Genomic DNA, 20,464 nt, shown 5'->3' with positions numbered 1-20,464 from the left:
AGGTAAGTCCTTTGGGAATGCCATTTGAGAGCCAAAGGAGAGAGGCGTGTGCCATGGGTAACAACACCACAGTCACGGACCGGATAAAACAGCCGGTAAGGTTTCAGAAAGTAAAGAACATAGGAAGCCACAAGAGAGTTCAGAAAGGCCACCAAATGTCCCTCTGTCAACAAGAGCAGAGCAGGTGACAATGGGTGGCCTTTCAAGAGGGTCACTCTGACCTCACCTTCAGGCTGGGTGGCCTGTGAGCACCTCCTGCCTCTAATTTGTCAAAAGAGCCAGCTCTACAAAATGAGAACTATTAAGTGCAGACAAAATTCATGAACATCCCCAAGTTTGTGGATTGTGGGGATCACTGTGACAGAGGGAAGGACACTATCCCTGCGTGAGTCTGATGTGCCAGCCAGCACTACCCCGCAGGTGTGATCTGGCATCCAGCATGACATCCAGAAATACGAATGGTAATAGTGCTCAGAATCCCAGTTCCTGCCCTCCAACTTATCAATATGGAAATAACAACAAGCAAAGCCTGAACCGTTCCCTGGGTAAATCACTCCCATACCTGCCCCTGCCTATTCTTAACACTCAGATGGATTTACAGCATGATGGAGGCAAAGGCAGGTTCTTGCAACAATTATTTGATTTTCCTTTCCTCTTTTATATTGTCAGTTTCTTCTCACATCTCTGTGAGGGGCCCAGGTAAGTGACTTCAGTACCCAGGCTCGTGGAGTCTCACATTTGGTCCAGTTTTCCAAATGCCAATGCTATTCTCTGCCTGGACCGGAAGCTTCATTTCTTAGTCATTTTGTTTGGATCTGGCCCAGAACGCAAGCCTATTTTTCCTGCCTGCCTTTGAGAGCATCAGTGCGAGGCAGCCCGAGAACGGCATAAGCAAAGACCTACAGCGCTGCACACCACTTCTGTGCTCTGTCTGGTGCCTTGGAAACCCTGAATTAGTCACAGCTGCAAGTTGGTTCCTTCAGAGGAGAGTGCCCATTTGGTATTGTGATTCCTATTGCGGAAATACACTAAAAATCCTCCTGTGGCCAGTCTGCCTCAGGACAGGAGAGATGGGATTTAAACAAGTGGAGGATCTAGTCCAGCTCAGAGGAGAGAGATCACCCCGAGGAGAAAGTCTCCTGCTAAGAAGGTCCCTGCTTTCTCATGCTTGCCTTAGTGAGGATCACCCCAGCCACTTCATTCAGCTTCATTTACTTCCTGACAGGAAGGTTGCATGATGGGAAGGCAGGACAGGGGCAGACCAAACACATTCCCTAGGACTTGATGATTTTTTTTATTTGAAAAAATTTATTGGTCTTTATCTCTCTTATTGGTCCCTTTTCATGTATTTCAAGCATAGAACATTATATAGGGCCACGACCTGGCTAACCATGTATTGATGTGGCATGTAGGAAAACACTACACAATGTTGTGGTTAGTATCTTCCAAATCAATTCTTATTTGTGCTCTGGAGATCTCAAACTACTTTTGGACACTGGCTGTATACACAGAGGTTTTTTTCTTTTCTTTTCTTTTCTTTTCTTTTTTGCGACAAGCAGGAGGAAACTTTAAGAATGATTGGTTTTCAGTTTAGTACATTTCCGTTAGTTCTCTTTATGATACACCTGGTTCCACAACAATATTGAAAGTTGTACACGTCCTTACACTTCTATTAAAGAGCCTTTTGGAGATGTGCTCTAAAGTGTTCCAATAGCCTTTTGAAGATGTGACCCATCCTGAAGTGGCAGAAACAGAACATAACAGAAGACCCAACGCCTCTTTTCCTTGGTTTCTGAGGAACCTCTTTTCCTCAGAGGGCTCTAGGTTGGACCAATGAAGTAGAGTAAAGTTGAGTCCTTCAGTAATGGTACAATATGCCTGACAGAAACAAGGCAGTCCCATGCAGCAGTGGATCTGACCCTGGGAAGAGCCGTGAGTAAGCTAAGTTGCATCACAGAGGCATCTCCCAAGAGCATTTCTGACTGTCTAATAACTTAAGTTTAAAGTTAACTTTACAGTTGCAACTTGTTTCTTTTCTGTGACAGATAGGGTTTTAAGGTCTAATCCATCAAGATCCAAATTGGCAAAATATAGATACTCTCTAAGGGTGATGATACACAAATACATATACCAAATATCTAAGGGCCGCCCCTTTAAGCCATTGGTTTCCCTAACCATCAACATCAAAGATATTTGGCCTCGTATTTACTCTCCTTCACTAACAATACTCTGGGCATTCTGCTGCTCTAGAGACAGTCAGACTCTCCACAAAAATCAAACACAATCTTACAAATGTTGTGATATTCATTCCATCGTAAGACTGAGGCAAGACCTTGGATCACACTCTTTAATTCATTCACACATTCAGCAGTTGACACCAGCTCTCGCTAATCCCTGTCAGGACAGGACTTATCATTCTTAAATTCCAGTGACCCAAATCACATGAAATAGCTTCCAGTTCATCTACTGGTTTAGTCATTCCCCTGAATGGGATTCGAGAATCATGCTACATTCTCTTCCTCGAACCAAATTCCGGCCATGAAGAAGACTGTAACCTGTGTTCAGAGGAAGTGGAACGTGATTTCCATCCGTCCTCTGCTGAGCTGGACGAACAAAGGGAATCTTTGAAAGGCTTGAGTTTCCCAGTCACCGTGGAGGGGGAGGGAATAGGTTGTCGTCTCCATTATCACTGTCAAAGGGTGTTTCCTCCCAGCCAGGCTGATAAAAAAGGAAAAAGCTGAAGAACAGTCTCATCTGCAGGGATCAGGCAAACACAGAGACTGTTTAAAAGCTGGGTAAAACCAAGTTTAGGTTTCAAAACATTCTTTTCCTCTGGACTTTTGGGGGAGGGTAGGATTACTTTACACAAATATCTTAGCGGTAACATATTATCCTAACCGGAAACGTGCAGCTGTTGTGAGTTTGCTCAGCGTGGTGTCTTATTTTCTGTCCAGCACCACAGTGCTGCGACCCTCCCCAGAGAGCAGCCATGCCTGCTAGTGACTGGCAAGAGAAAGACAGTAGGAAGAAGCCAGTGGCCTTCTCTCTCCCTCTCCTTCCCTCTCCAAGCAACCAATGTCATCTGGCAATGTAGCTAGGTGCAGAATCTAATGAAGTTAAACATTGTAGCCTATTTGGGCTGGGGTTGACCTAGCCATGCCCAGTTCTACTGAGCTGGGATGAGATGAGCTGAGATGCAAGATCTTAAGTTTATAGCTTGTCCTTTCCCCTCATGTGTGAAGGAGTCAATTTCCTCTAGGGAAAGACCTCACTTTTCATCATTTGAGAAGGAATTCGAGAGCATGGAAATGTCCTAATTTGCTATTTGTGCATCAGCATAATGAGCCCCATTGAGGTCCTATGGGAAAATCCCAAAGCACACTGTGTTTCTTATCTGCAGGTCTTTAACCATGTTAGGCTGTAACGTTGTATTTCTCTCAGAAGGACAGAGAATTTCATTTCTAGGCCCTTTGTCCTTCCTTCTTTACACACGCACACACACCAAGTACAAACATGTACAAAAACCATGTGTTCACATACATGCCTGCTTCTGTGTTACTCAGATTCTTTTCTAGAAAGGAATTAAATGTAAAAAGCCTTCTTTATCTCAAAACAAAACAAAACAAAACACCCAAAACACACACAAAAAAACTTTTTATTTTTCCTTTCTTCTGACCTTGATCACAAAACTAGTGCCCCACCTTTCTCCTCAGAGTGTCTGAGGCAGCTGTACCTCAGTTTGACTCTTCCTGACTCAGTTTCCCCAGAGATGAATAAGGCAGGAATTGGAGCGCTCAGGGAGACCACCCAGGTCCAGGGTTAGAGGTCCACTGCACACCCAACGCTGTCAGAAGCAATTCCCTTCCATCTTATGAACTGAAACATCAGCTTCTCCTCAACCTGTTCTGAAAAGACTGCACTTTCTCTAAGCCTCCTCTTCCTGTTACTTTCAGTATATTCTACCAGCGAAACCATTGCCTCTGTCCTTAAAAATATACTTAGACGCTAGCATGTCCTCCATCTCTATTTTGGGCAATTGTACTTCTAACATTAACCTAGACTCCCCCGCCCCCAATTCTTCCTTAAATACTTTCTCTTCAGCATCCAACCACTGGCTTTTTGCTCATTGTCCAAATGACTTTTCTAAAGCATTATGTCAGGCCCTGTCACTTCTCTGCTCAGAATCGCCCTATGGCTTCCTATCCCATTTAGAGTCAGAGTCAAAATTGAACACTCCAAAAGGCCTGCATCACCCTTGCCCTCCTGGGCCTGCCTTCCCATATCCAACTCTCTAGGGCATCCGTCCCTGACTGTACCTCTCTTCACAACTTCTGCAACACACACTCCATCACTCAGTCTTAGGCCTTCACACACAGTCTCTGTTTTCACAAGTCATCTTTTCTGGCTAAGAACGTCTACTTGGGTCTCTAGGTCCTGTGGGTCGGGATGCCCTCTCTGAACACACCCAGCCCTTCCTCAGCTCCTTGGCATTGAACTCCATAGTACATTGTGGAGCATTTTTCGCTGATGCATTGTCTGATCCATAAGAAGGATGTCACCTGAAAGCTGAGACATTTTGCGTACTTGTTTGTTTGTTTGTTTGTTTGTTTTAACCACTTGTATCTATTAGTGTCTTCATCAGTGCCTTGGGTAGCACTTGGTATACAGAGATCTACCTAAAACATTTCCTGAATGGAACCTGATGCACAGGCTTCAGGATACAGGCTGCGGAGTGTTAAGCCACGGGCAAGCTGAGCTTTGTAATGCCTGCTAGAGAATCATAACACTCTTTCAGAGTTGGAGATTTCTTACAGAAGAGCTATGAAGCAATGAGCTTATATTGGTATCAAAAATAGAGGTCATCTTAGAGACTGGAATTTGCTGTGTAATATTGATACAGACACTGGGGTCTTCTGTGCCCAGCTGTGACCTGCTCTAACCTTTTATTCCATAGACACACTGAGATTATTTTGGAAAAGGACATCAGAATTAAAGGCAGAATCAATAAGATGCAATTGTTTCGATTGGCACTCAGACTAATAAGCATCCACTCTCTATCTGCCTGTTGTCTAGAGCGTCTAACCCTACAGCTGGAAATGTAAAGAAGAAGCATAGGATATCAAAAGCCAATTCCCCAAATGAGCGAGAACTTCCCTTCTGTAGAACTTTACTGATGAGCCAATTCAAGACTTAGACAGAGAGTGGGCAGGGGAGATGCCATGCAAGCCTGAGGGCCTGAATTCAGAAAGCCGGGTGTGGCATGTTCACACACATGAACACACACAAACACATATGAGAGAGAGAAAGAGAGAGAGAGAGAGAGAGAGAGAGAGAGAGAGAGAGAGAGAGAGAGAGCGCTTACCTCACATATACACACATGTGCACATATACACCACACACACACATACATGTACATCACGTACACACACACACACACACACACACACACACAAAAGAGAGAGAAAGNAGAGAGAGAGAGAGAGAGAGAGAGAGAGAGAACTCTGCTCAGGTAAAGAAATCAGAAAAAGGATTGTGTGTAGAATAAAGGTGAAACAATTGTAGTTAGGGATACATCTCAGAAACAGAATGCTTGCCTGTCACCTCCAGCACTGCGAAGAAGCTCGCTGAAAATAAAACCAGCACCTGAATTGACAGGAAAGCAGAGGAGAAGAGGAGAATTGGAAAATGATAAGGAATGCAGTGAGCATGACCTTCACCATCTCTGCTTTTTTTTCTTCTTTTTTTTCTTTTCTTTTTTTTTCCTTTCTTTCTTTCTTTCTTTCTTTCTTTCTTTCTTTCTTTCTTTCTTTCTTTCTTTTTTTTTGTAAAAGAATAGATGAAGTGGGCAGGATTAGGCTGCAGGCCTTCAGGGATGCTAACAGCTCCAGAATAGCAGTCCTGGAGGAAGGCAAACGCACACTATCAGATAGGGAAGGATGCTGCTTCTGTGCCTTCCTTACCCAGGGGTTCTAGAGCCATGCCAGGGCATAAACCACCAACACAGCCGCTTTGCTCATGAATCCCTGTGCATTAGTCACTGGGGAACTGTCTCCTCCTGTAGTGATGACCACTCAAGGCTGGGTTTGGTCCTTCTGGCTCAAACCAAACAGAGGGTGAGGGAGCCTCAACAAGGTGAATGTGGCCTGGCTCCCAGTGCTTGCTATTGGTGTCTGGGGGGTGGGGCTGTCTTCAGGCTCCTCTCCACCCTCTACCCCCTCAGCACACCCCCCACCATTAGTGTATCCCATGGCAACGAGCAACATTTGAACATGAGAGAGCATTAGTCTGGCCTCACCACAGTCTTCTGCTCAGTGTCATTTGTTTCATTATTTAATTTTTAAATTTCAAGGAGTTCATGTTGTTTTAACTTACGAAAAATTTAAAGCAAGTCACCAAAACCTGTATAGCATGAACACATTTTTTTGTGTAATTAGAAATCAGGGCCGGAGGAAATATAAACTGGAACTGAAAGTCTAGCAGATGGAGGAAGTAAAATATTACTCATTATAGTGGTCTAAAGAGCTCTCCTAGTTCAGCAGTACTCTGGGCTTCTCGACGATGTAGCAGTCAGAGCAAAAAGAGAAACCCAGCCAGTCCATGCTTCTCATGGCCACAAGCAGAAAATGCTCCAGTTCCTCAGGGGAAGCAAACCATTTCCTGGAATTCAGATCTGTAAAAACTGCTCGCAGAAGGCTTCACTTGGGGAGTCATGAATAACTCACCGTGGGCTCGCCTCAAGCCACACCCCCAACGGAGGCGGCATGGAACTGCACGGCATGCACTTACAGCCAGTCTATCAGCAAGAGTGTGGAGACAGATTTGACCATACATATCTTTATCTTAATCTAAGAAGCCCACTTGGACTGTCTGGAAATTGAATGACACTGTTTCCTCAAACAGTCTCCTACATATATGAACTGATCAAAAGAATGAAACTTATTAGTCAAACTAGTTTATTAATTAAACTGTATTGTGTAGGACTCCCGTTTCTCCCTTGCTATTCTCGTGAGTTTTTCAGTTTATCTGCACTGCAGTGCTATGCAGGCATATCTTCTAGATTTTTGTGTGTTTCTGAGAGTGCTTCAGACTTTATGCTTTGCCTCACAAAGAACAACAGATCTGAGCATGTTTGGAAAGGTAGGAAGAGAAGTGAGAGGGAAGTTAATTATAATTAGAGTGAGCTGCTTGAGACTGTATCCTGCGTCGTGCATTTTACTAAGGCAGGGCGGCTTAGTCACCATGAGCTAGCCCTGAGCTAGCAAGACATGTGAATGTGACATGGAAATTGGATGGAGACAGATTATTATAATCATACACAGAGGAAGAGTCAAAGGCTTGGAAACAGAAAATTATCAAAGCCTCTTAAAACGTCTTTTCCAGTTAGAGCATCCGGAATTTCAGGCCACAGCACATCTAGCCGGGTGTCCCCTTTAACCATCTTCCGTCTACACGTCTCTGCATGGACTGTGTCGCCCATGCTCAGCTCGCTGTGTGGATTCAGTGACACCCTGTGACAGTAGCCAAGAGCTCATGGAAAGCACACTTGTCCAAGTTACCTGTGGGCCCACCTCCTTTCCTTAATCTTGTGAGGTGATTTTAAAATTCTACCAAAACTTTAAATATGTGGACGAAATATACAGACAAATATATGGACAAAAAGAACCTGAAGAATCCCACTAAGTGACCTAGAGTTGCAGCTAACCTGTTTGTCTCGCCACCAACATAGGTAACATGACCAGGAAGTGGTTACACTCTTGGTGGAGAACAAGCAGAGATTATGGAAAACAGACAGTTGCAAGCAGGGCCTGAATCCAATGAAAATCCTCTTTTCTGCCTTTTGATGAGTTCTTAGCCTTTGGCCTGGTCTCCTCTGAACACCCTGCGTATGCAAAATCTGCTGTTATTTAACAAAGAAAAGTGAAAAAATAGGAAGGTGAATTCATTTGTCACAGCTTTAAGAATAAGGAACCTTGAATTCCAGGTTTCAGACACCCATTTCCCCATGATTAATCGGAGCTCTGTATGCTATCACAATCAGAGATACACCACTGTAGAAGAAAAAACAGTTTGACAGACACCCACAAATCGATCAAACACTGTTACAAACAGGCATGTTGGCACACACCTGTAATCTTACTGTCTGGGAGACCAAGTAACTAGGATCGTAACAGCCTGAACGACTTAGCCGGATCTTTTCTACTGATCTGTGAACAATTCAACAGTCTGCAGTGGCAGACACACCCCACACCGTGCTGGGGGACACGTCTCCGGTGTCCACCCAGGCCCACCTACCCGCTTGCTGTTCTCTTCCTCTTGAGCCTTCCTGAACTCGTGCTCAAAGGAGCAGTCCAGCTCACTGAAGAGACCCACCTCTTCACAGTTCTTCAGGAATCTCGTGGGTGTCGGAGTCTGATCTGAAAGCAGAGGCCAGAGATCAATAACAGAAATTTTCCTCAAATGCATTGTAAATAGAACCAAACTCCTTTGTACTCTCCCATCATCTTAACAGGATGCTCAACAGCTGCCGGCAATCTCCCAGCCCTTTAACCACAATTGCCATGTGGAAGGAAAAAAGCATTGGGAAGAAGAGAGCCATTGGGAAGAAGAGAGGACTCCCCAGCCCTCCTGACCACACCCTCACCCTCACCCCTGCACAACAGTAAATATTCTTATCCTCCATATCTGGAGTCATGTTATCATCTGGATAGACATCACCATGTGAATGGGAAGGAGCCTTTTTATTTTAAGTGGTAAAAAATACTTTAGCTAAAATCAACTCAGAAGTTGTTCTGTCTGTGCCACTCTCAAACTTGACTTTAGGAGTCTGGTCAGAGAATGAGAGTATATTTTTATAGAAAACAAAAAGAAACAAACAGGCCCGCTAATTTCTCCTTCTTAATGCAAAAAAGTAGCTCAGCAATTTTATCGCCTGAGAACCAGAGACGGATGATAAGGGGTTCCAAGTCAAACACGGTCAGTTTCCATCTTTTATAAAATATATCATTATTGATTTTATTTTCCTTTGCTGTAGCCAAAAGAATGTTCTGCAAATACTCTCTAAAGGAAAGGAATTTCTTTCATAGTCTGGACTTTCTACAAAGCTTACTCTTTAGGAAACTGGAGAAGCTGAAGCCATGATCTGTGGATGCAATATTTGCAGTCTATGTAACATTTCACATCCATGTACTCACAAGACCCTAGAGAGTAAGTAAGATAGAATTACAAGTTTGTAGTCCCCTAACAGACCATCTTCCTTCAGATTAGGTAGACTTGACATGGATAGCACTGAGTAGAATTCTTTTTCCCAGCATAGAAGATGCAAGAAACAGAAGAACCTAGATATCACACACACACACACACACACACACACACACACACACACACACACACACCCAGTACATGTGCATGAACACATGCAAAGGAGAAAACTTGAGAGTCAGTGAGATTCAGGTTCTTGTTGAGGTTTCCCTAGTCTCTTCCACTGTGTGCTTGTATTATCCCCCTGACAAACATGAGACTGAGTGTGGCTTTCGTCCAGCTGGATTTGTGTACTGCCTTCAGGTCACTTTTTGAGGTAGTGTCACCACTCATCCAAAGAGTTCCCTTATACTGAAACTCAGTGCCAGGCCCGCACTCTACAAATTACTGGATCCCTAAAATCAGGACTTCGCTTACTTTTCTACAGCATGTAGAGCAGTGAATCCCAATCAATTGAGATTCATTGACTATATTCCTATCCACAAAGCAGGTGGCTGATTACCTGCCCTCCTCCATAGACTCAGCCCGCCAAAAGCAGCATGCCTTGACTATAAGAAAGGGGCATTCAGTACCTGAGGGGTTGGCATGGACTCCCAAAAAGCAAAGTCCCACTGGGGTTCTTTCCCCTTTCTTAGCCTCAAGATTCAAGATCTGAGTTCTCTACTATAGATGACTGTCAACCAAGCCTTATCTAAGTTATGCAAAGCCTAGGCACATGACTTTCTTAGCACATTAAGTTACCATGATGCACATATAGACACTGATGGACCTCTCATGTTCATATAACCATGGTGAAATTATATAAAGCAACATACACACACACACACACACACACACACACACACACACATACACATATATAGGTTTTCAAGACAGGGTTTCTCTGTATAGCCCTGGCTGTCCTGGAACTCACTCTGTAGACCAGGCTGGCATCAAACTCAGAAATCTGCCTGTCTCTGCCTCCCAAGTGCTGGGATTAAAGGCAACATATTTATGCAGGACTCTGATGTTCACAGGCAGTTTCACCCGGATTGCCTCACAGGTGTCTATAAATAGGGTAGACACTATTCTGGGAATGGAGAACTAGTCTTCCTGAACAAGACCTCAATACCTACAACCATCTCACTAAAAATCTTCTATCACCTTCAGACAGGATCTCCTTTTAACTTGAACCCAGTATTTTGCCTTTTGAGGAAAAAGGGCTTAGGGATGTGTGTGTGTGTGTGTGTGTGTGTGTGTGTGTGTGTGTGTGTGTGCAAAACAATTAGGACAATATTACAATCTAGAGGTCCATATTTGGAAAATAGCATGATTTAGAGGACATTAAATGCTTTTCCTGGATTTTATCTTCCTTACCTTTCAAATAAGTTTCTAAGGGTTAAGGATTCTATGTCTTCTAAACTCAGCTTCAAAAGCCACTGCCCACAGACACAAGCAATATATGACTATTGAAAGGAGAGCCAGAGGCAACCACCAGGAACTAGTAATTGGGACAGAAATGAGACCCAGAGCTACACATAGGACTTCTGAATAGGGGGTGTAAATAGGGAAATAAAGTTTAAGAAGAGGGAGACGTGTGCAATGTCTGCTGGGCACAGATTCCTCCACAGGGCATCTCTTTCTGAGCCTGAATCTGAGCATTTCCCTCCCATCTCGGTAATACTCACAGAAACCCTGCTAGGCAAAAATTACTTTACCTGTCCTCTTTATGAAGAAACAAACTTTTGTCCCAGACCTGATGTGTATATTGAGTCCATAATTTTATTGGTAATTAATCATTTTATTAATTCCTGGCTTTTTTGATATACAGCCATCTTTGGAATCCTGCATACCCTTTAAACAGTGCCCTGCATCTGAAGCCTCCCTTCTTTGTCAGGTACTAAGAGTGTTTCGGTGGAAACNCCCTGCCACTTGTCCTCCCAGGAGTTCCTTTCACCAGGTCTTGCTTTCCCCCCTACTCCTCCACGCTTCTTTTGGGAGATGAAAGCCTAAGGTTGAGGATCACAGTCAAGTGCATGTATCAGTCAGCTACAGCATCAGCAACAGAAATACCTCGAATAAGAGCAGACAGAGCTCTTTTGGTAAATCACAGCTTAGATGAGACCACACCTTGAAGACTTATAAGAATTAGTTTCAATAGAAAAATGAACTGAGGTAAGTATTTAAGGTTACACCAGCAGTATCCTTGAGATGGCCTGTGTCATTAAGCACAGGTGATCTAAGAGGGGACAGGCTCAAACAAAGCTAAGAGATTTTTAAAAATTTCTCTTCTACTCTGAAGCAAAGGATCTTCAGGTACTACAGCACACCTACACACAAAGGAGGTGGCAGTGGGAATGGCACCGCCATCTTCTGGGCCTCCTTAACAATAAATGCAAAAGCCATGGAATTACTAGGCCCATGCATAGCAAAGGCAGTGGCTTCCCTCCTCTGAATCCGATGGTCCAGAGGCAGATAACTTGAGTTGTTACCAAGTGTGATTCTCTTTGCTGAATGATACCCAAATGCCTATACTCTCTTTTAAAATATGCAAGACATGCTGTTCCTAAGTTTTGATTCATCTTGTTGAATGAGGTACTCTCTCCAGTTACAACAGAAACCAGCAAATACAACCTCACTTCCATTTAACATTTATTGGACTGAATGCAGGATCTCTAGTCATCTTTGATCTCTTATCCTTCCAGGTCCAAGTAAGCCAGGCAACGTGCAAATGCTCAAAGGAGGAATAGCCCAACCTTTCAGTGGCTTAAGACGGGGAGGCAGAAAAGTTCCACTGCCATGAATGCTTTTGTCAAATAATTATTTTGCCCTGAATCCCTTAGTGAGTAAAAACCATAGCTATAAATTAAATGCTTGTAATCCTCTCCTCATTTAGATCCAAGAACATTAGTCAGCCATATCCGCAGTGACTTCTGTGTCCTGGCTGCGAACGGCCGTGCTTTCCTGGTGAATAATCCGGTGCATTCGGTCAGTGGAGACAAGCAACCCTCAGGATGTACTGGGGCTGTTTTTTGGGGGAACTGAGCTGAGCATTTAAGACTTTAGGCTTGTCTTTCATTAGGCACTTCAGCAAAGAACACCCAATTAAGAGACAGGATAACCTCTGACCTTTTGAACTTGCACTTCCCCCTTGCTAAAAGTTTTCCAAGATAGCCACTCTCATCACCTGAATGGATGCTGCATAAACACCTGCAGTTTAGGCTTAAAGGGTTCGGGGAGCCTCAAAGCCTCCAAGGCAAAGGCAAGAAAGAAATGTTGATCACTTCTTTTACTGTCCTACCTGCCTCCAGGGAGAATAAAATCCTGCTGTTTGCTGCAACAAGGACAGATCTGGAAAGAGCTGAGCTAAACCAGCCAGACACCCAACAGTAAAAACACACTTGCATGCATTTGTGAGGGCTTAAAAAGTTAATTTTATATAAGAAGAGAATAGAACACTCGACACCACAGGCTGAGGAGGGTGGGGCAGAGAGGGGTAAGGGATGGTTACTGGGTACAGGGCTTATGGCTGGGCAGGACCAATAGAGTCTAATTTACTGCACAATAGGATAACTATGGCTGTCAATAACTGTTTACTATGTAACAGCCTTAGAATATTCTCAACACAAAGCAAGCATAAATGTTCAATGTAATTGGTCAATCAACTGCCCTAACCTGATCACTACATAACAGGTACATGCACTGAAATGTCACACAGTACCATATGAATATGTGTAATTTGCATGTATCAATGAGATGTTTTCAATTACGTTTTTAAATGTTAACACCAGAGGAGAGAAACAATTTTTTTTTCTCTTTGCAGTTTATCATGTTCTAGTTTCTAGATCCTTTGTTGAATGTTTCTTGAGAAAGGGGCATCTCCTCACTGAACCTCCATCCCTGCAACAGAGAGCCAAAGGAGCCTTGCAATATTAACACCATGCTGTTTACCTTACAAGGAAAGACTTTAAAGAGCTGGCCTCGAGATCTAGACATGAGGAAATTCTGTAAACTTTATCAGGGACAGATGATGAGTAAGTACACACCTAACACTGGTTTTGAACGCAGTTCTCAAGTTCCCATAAGGAGCTGGAGAGAGAGATCTGTCAGTAAAGTACTTCCGTTGTAAGCACAAGGACATAAATTCCATCTTTTGCACCCCGTAAAAAGCCGGGCATGGTGGTGCATGCTTGGAATCCCAACCTTGGGAAGGCAAAAACCAAGTAGATGCTGGAGGCTGCTGGTCAGCCAGCCTAGCTCACTTGGTAATTTCCTAGCAAATGAGATACTATTCCTCAAGGGGAAAAAAAGGAAAAAAGAAAAAGAAAAATGTACCCACTTTTCCTATTGCTCGAGCAATGATACCTGAGGTTGTCCTCTGTCCTCCATATATACATGCACACACTAGACAATTTTTCATTCTCTTTCTTTCTGTCTTTGTCTCTCTTTATCTCTCTACTTGTCTCTGTTTCTATCTCTTTCTGTCTCTCTGTCTTCTCTGTCTTCTCTGTCTCTGTCTCTCTTTCAGTTCCCATCAGTTTATAGTCATGACATGCATCATCCCCAGCGAGTTTGATCCCTCCAAGGTGGTCCTAGACAGCACACACAAAGCTAAATTCACAAGCCTGATAAAAATTGTTAGCTCACTTGGTTCCTGAGTTGTGTTTAAGTCACGTACCTGTCTGCTTCATTTCCTCAACCATTCAAAACAAGAGAAATGATCAACCGAAAAAAGGATATGCAGAGGACAGGAGAGAAAGTATGTGTGAAAGAAGGATGCTGGTCCTGAGAGACACTTTCTCCTTGACTTGGGTCCTCACATAGTCCCATTTTACTACCTATGATCTTGCCAAAGGACTAGGTTATGCCAAGCAATTTTACATCATTTGATACCAAACTGTTAGTGATCACCAATATATGAAGATATCAGCACCCACATATGATGTATACACACACACACACACACACACACACACACACACACACACACATAAATGGTTACAGTTTCTATAGCTGGTTTGAATTTATGACCATTATAGTCAAGATTTTTTTAAAGTAATATGTCATAATTATTTTTACAATACAATACAGCTTGGTAGAATTCTTCAAGAAAGTGGCTTAGAGGGATCAAGAGATGGCTCAGAGATTGAAATCACTGGTTGCTCTTCCAGAGGACCCAGGTTCAATTCCCAGGACCTACATTGTGTCTCACAATCATCCATGAATCCAATTTCAGGGATCCAAGGCCCTCTGCTGGCATCCAAGCACAGCAGGCCTATATATGTTTAATAGACACACATGCAAAGTAAACATCTATGTACATAAAAATAAACAAAATTTTAAAAAGAAGGTGGCTCAAATCAGTAGCAAAAGCATTACAATTATATTTCTTTTAGTAAGAACTAGAGTTGAAAGCTAAGGCAATTTTAGGTATGTTTTTATATTTTTATAATCACATTTCTCTCTTGAAGTTTCATCAATGTTTTTATTAAAATTTTTTTAACTTAGCTCCTTTTTGCCTTTTAATGAAGATATACTTAGAAGCGTTTACAGTAAATGAACTTTCAGATTTATATTCTTTATAGAAGCAATGGCCAGGAATATCTGGCAGAATTGTATAAAGATCAATAAGGCTTCTTCCTGGCAATTGGAGTGCCTCTGAATGTGACTACACAAGAGCTGAGCACCCTATTGTCAACATGGACGTTGTCTTGTCTCCTTCCCCAGGGACAGTGCCATCACAAAGCAAGCCAGGGGGTACCTGGTTTTAGACAGTATTCTTAGGTGGCATACATAAAGAATCATTCTGGCTGAGGTGATTCTCTGCAGAGATGAAACCTCGTCATCCTCTTGATTCATTTACTGGCAACATGAAGAACTGGTAGACCAGATGGCCTTGCCATTGCCTATGAGCCAATGGGAAACGCTGCTGATGAGGGCTTCTCCTGCAGCCCATGCTCATTAGTTCTATATGGCTTCGAAGTTGACTTAACCTAAACAAGTACATCTTCCAGACAGATTCAGCAACAGTCATGGACCCTAAGTGCTCAAAAGCAACCAGGCCATAAGTTCACTTTGCTTTGAGGTACTGAGCTGGCACAAGGGTTACTTACATCATTACATCACAAATCTGCCAGCTGAGGGAATAGAAGATATGAGGTGATTTTATTACCATAATGTGCCCTGAATGGAGGAAGCCAAAGCCCTATATTTCCACTTGTCCTTAATTATATGAGTTCTCATATATGTTTTGTTCAAAGGGGCCTGCTTCCAGGTTAAACATAACATGAGTGAGTTTTTCTTATAAAAAAAATAAAATTCTGCAGAACAAGGCCTCAATTCATTCCTGTGAATGATTCAAAAGTCTGTATGTCTTGGCCAGCTAGAAGGAGAGATGAGGAACTAACAGCCTCCATAAATGCCCAAAGCCACCAGTCTCCTCCTGACCATAGTGAATGAGACAGCATGACTTTCAAACACATCTCTGTGCCCCTTGAATCATTCATATGTTAGAATCTCCTCCTACACTTTCACCACTTATGCCACTGGAAGGCTCAGGGCTAGGCTGCCCATAGAAGAAAAGGCAGTCCCTAGACTGATAAAATTTAGCTTAAGGCAGAACCAGAACTTAGCACATAACTCATAGTCTAGATGTACAGCAAGAAGATAACAAAGAATTTTAATAACTGCTCATTTTGGCCATCATCTCATCATATGGAAGAAGGGCATGAGAGTTACAGAACACAGTGCTTATATACATAAGGCAGTGGCAAGCACAGGGCAAGGCAATATACTGCCTGTCACTAACACTGTGCTCTCTTCTGGCACAGGCCGTCCTTGCCAGCTTGTGTGCCATAAAGTTTCATTTCACCCACGTAGTGAGAAATTACTAATACTTTTATGTGTATTTGCCTTTATGTGAATTTACATGTGTTTGATTTGCTACTCTGCCATGTGTGTGTGTGTGTGTGTGTGTGTGTGTGTGTGTGTGTATGTCTGGTTTATTTCCACACTTACTTTCTCTGTCACTTTTTAAAAATCTCAGCTCATTTTAAAGGTGATTTGAAGTGATACAGCATCTTCCCTTTGACAAATTCCAGAAATTGCCCATGGATAATTGAATAGAGTTTTCCTCAAAGAGCCATGAGCAATGATATGGGGCTCTTCGGATAATCACAATCAACTCTTTGCAGACAAATCTTCCATTTCATTAAATCACATTCTCTCTTTCCAGTAAGAATTAGGTTGCAAGTCTACATTTAAGTGCTAGGCCCTGATTCTAGACTCTTTCCAGAGAAGCAGTTGAGTCTCCAACGACGATGCCATCATTTATACCAGTAGTGCAGAGAGTCTGGGGAGGAAGATGAGAAGAGGAAGCCAGTTTTGACTTCTCTTCTATGTCGCCACCCCAGGCACAGCTGGCTGTGCCACATCTGTCCTGTGGCTTCGAATCCCCAGCACTGGGATTACAAACATGAACCATGCCTCACACATCACCACCAGATTTTGAAGGCAGGAAAAGAGACTTACAGGCATATACCATTCGTTATCAAGTCTTGGCACAAAGACTAAGGCTTGTCTTGGTCACCCACCCTCAGGTGGCCTGACGGACATTTTCTGTCACATTGCCAAACTTGACAGCACTTGTCACTAAGCACTCTTTCCTTCCTTGCTTATGTAGGCTGTTTAGTAGTTGAGTATCATCTCTTTTCCTCTATAGCTCACTTGAGTATGGTAAGCACCACGTATTATATGTCTACCCGCGGGCACTGAAGGTCTTGGTAAACACTCAATAGATGTTGAATGAATGAGGAGGTAGTGGACGTGGGCCATTTGTAGTCTCTCTCCTCATACCTGGGCTGTGCCTGTCTTAACTTCATTAACTGTGTCACAGTGTCTAGTCATGAGGTTGCTAGGCATTTGAAAGCCTGTTCCCATATGGATTTCTCTCAGGCTTGCCACTCAAGGGGTAGGCTTAACCTTTTGGGGAAGATCCATGACAGTCACCAACTTCATCTTCCACACATGCATGTAGCAAAATCTATCATCTTACACACATGTATGCTTATGAAGTCCTACCTAGGAGGGCAGCCCTGACCAATTGTCCCCACAGGAAACATTGAACTTACAAGCCCCGAGATTTATGACAGAAAGATATGAAGTGGACACATGCACTCTAGAAGATCATTTTTATTCTTCCCCCAATCTCTCTCTCTCTCTCTCTCTCTCTCTGTCTCTCTCTCTCTCTCTCTGTGTGTGTGTGTGTGTGTGTGTGTGTGTGTCTGTCTGTCTGTCTGTCTGTCTGTCTGTGTCTCCCCCTGGCTATAAATAATATACCTTGCACTTCAATTCCCATTCTAGTTTTTGTTGGATTTTCCATTTATAGAACCTTGGAACCCTGTAAAAATAATATCATGCTGGAGGTGCTTCACAGATAAGATGAGAACTCTCTAATGCCCAATGGCAGTCCAATTAAAATAGCCCCACATGCTGTCCTCTTCATCTCTGCTAAAATTTGACTGGGACTTTCAATTGGAATGAATCTGCATATATAACAACCTATAATTTTGTTATTTTTATGTGAAAGGAGATTGCATTCTACAGATTCTCCCCTCAAAGTGCACTTAATACCTTCTGTGTCTTGGAGCTAGAGAGGTGGCTCAGCAGTTAGGAGCACTTGATGCTGTTGCAGGGGACCAGGGTTCAGTTCCAGGCCCTCACACAGCAACTCACAACCATCTGTAACTCTAGTTTCTGTGGAATACAGTATCCTCTTCTGACCTCCATGGGCACTTGGCATACACACACACACACACACACACACACACACACACACACACACACACAGGCAAAACACTCCTTCTATATTAAAACCTTCCTTGTCGTGAAGTTATATTTCATTTGAACAAGGACGACTGAAAGTGACCACCATCACCCTTAGATTCTGAAACTGTACCATGCAGAAGAGTTAAGAATGAGAGGCCCACAGCAGGAGAGGCTATATGGGTCTTTTTGCCCTCCTAACCCAGCACCCTACCCTATTCATCTGCCCAATTAGAGTGAGGAGTCTATGTTCATACTCTATCCAGAAGAGCAGACTCATTTAAATACATGTCACCTGCACTCATTCTCTGTGACATGGCAAGGATCAGTGATGGTCAGGTTTTGTACTCAAACCTAGCTGGGGCTTTGGCCATGCTAGACAAGCATTCTGGCACTGAGCTGGGAACCCATCTCTGGAACTGTGAAATTTGCAAACAGTGAAGAATGTAGTGATGCTATAGAGACTAACAAGACGTCCTGATACTAGCCACACAAATGCACAGCTAACAGGATTCATCTTCATACAATAGGTTAAGTCTCACTTCATCTGAAATGAAAAACATTTTTGCAATTAAATACTGTTTGAAAAATGGATCAAGAAGAATTTGGAGAGTTTTGTTTGATGTTCATTTACAATTTGATTTATATCATCATGTGGGACACTAAATAGATGTAAGGCAAATAATACTGACCTGAACAAATTTTAGTGGCAAAGGAAGTTTTAATGTGTTGAAACAAATCAAGATATAGATGTACAAAATCTCCATTCAAATTTGTAATCATAAATATGCTCAAGCCTTAATCATAAAAATTTATATTTTTGGTAAATAGACAATTTAGTCACTTCTTGGAACAAAAACAGTGAAGTCCAAATATTCAACAGAAAGGCTAATTCAATTCAGTGTGGACAGCCCTGGAATGCAACACACAGCCAACATTAACTCTCTAGATATTAAAACATTGTATCTGGACTGGACAGCTCTCTATTCTAGAAAGCCCCACAGAACTCTGAGCATGCAGAGAGAGAAACAGGATCTGAAATTGAGCACTTCCCTGGAATATGAAATCATTTCATATTAACTTCAACACAAACAAAAGGAAGCAGATAAGATGCACCATTGCCTTCATCATGCTGTCTTCTCTGTGTTTCTTGCTTTCTTTATTTTTTCCTAATACATTTCACATAATAAAATTAGGTTCTACAGTCCCAACTGTTTTTCACCTGGCCCTGCTCAGGGGCAGTAGAGGAAAAAGGGCCTCACCCCATTGTTCATGTGGTCACAGGTTTCTGGCTGCTGTTGTACAGAAGTTTAGATGAGACGTTTTGTAGAGCCAGGCTAGCCTGCCTGAAAGACTGCTTACACTACAGCTTACTGCTGGAGCCACAGATCCTACCAACTTGCTCTCTGGAATACCCCTTCTGCCCCTTTAGGCAACCTACTCTAGGTAACCAGTTTAGGAATTCAAGGAATGGCCCATAGGTTTAAATATTGGGAAATGGGTTTAAATATTGGCTGCTTCTGCACTCATGATCACTTCTGAATCAAAATTTGGATAGTCTGAACCTTGACAGACCAGGAAGTGACATAAGACAGGGCATCCAATGGAAACTTCTATGGTTCTCATCACCTTCTCATAGGACTTTCTGCACCTCTTGAAACTCACAAAAAGGTGCACCAGTCCTGAATAACAGTTTGTTTATTCAAAAGAAGAGAAAAGTGGAAGGTAGAGGTTGGAAGTGACAGAGAAAAAGGCAGAGGTCCCTTTGAACTGGTCTCCTGAGCTCAGACCATCAGCCCCATGATCAGTCCTCTCTAGTAGATTGTGAAGCTGTGATGGCTCAAATACATCTGCTCATATGTCTAACCTGGCCCTGCCTGACTCAGAGGGTGGTGGCCAGTCTACCATCTGGAGCACTGATGATCAGGGACCATCAGCACCACCCTGTTTGGTGATTCTAGGATAGCCTCTTTAATTTATTGCATGCTTCATGGTAACACAGTGGCAATTTACATAAGATTGAGTAATAATGGCAAAAAATAAATCCCTAGAAAATTTAAATGCAACAAAAGTACTAGGTCATATGACCTGTGGGTGTCTCTTCTGATATCTATTACAATGCAGGCATAGGGGTGTCATCTCCTCCTGAATGTCAAGGAGACAGGGTTATGGGTCAAATAGTTCAGGTGAGAAGGCAATGACCTGGTCATCTTGCTCATGTCTGTGAAACACTCGGACCTCCTTCCATTGGCCCCTCATATTTAGTTACTGAAATACGCTGAAGAGATACAATCATTCCCATTTGATGGAGGAAGAAACTGAGACCTTGAAAGGTTCAATTATTTGTTCAAGGTCACATAGCCAAGGCAGAGCCCAGCTTAGCTTTGAAGTTCCTCATCCCTCC

At 42.9% G+C, this 20,464-nt stretch overlaps 1 protein-coding gene across 2 annotated transcripts in view; it reads right to left on the bottom strand.

Moving 5' to 3' along the window:
* Creb5 (cAMP responsive element binding protein 5) overlaps window positions 1–20,464 on the bottom strand; it is a 394,770-nt gene that overhangs the window by 282,387 nt on the left and 91,919 nt on the right. For both annotated transcript variants that reach the window (XM_029478951.1, XM_021164792.1), the window contains exon 4: window positions 8,293–8,414. In XM_029478951.1, coding sequence (XP_029334811.1) covers window positions 8,293–8,414 — 122 coding nt within the window. The remainder of the gene's footprint in view (window positions 1–8,292; window positions 8,415–20,464) is intronic.

This window comes from Mus caroli, chromosome 6, assembly GCF_900094665.2.
Source record: "Mus caroli chromosome 6, CAROLI_EIJ_v1.1, whole genome shotgun sequence".
Classification (NCBI taxonomy): domain Eukaryota; kingdom Metazoa; phylum Chordata; class Mammalia; order Rodentia; family Muridae; genus Mus; species Mus caroli.
This window is presented reverse-complemented; position numbering and strand designations above follow the sequence as displayed.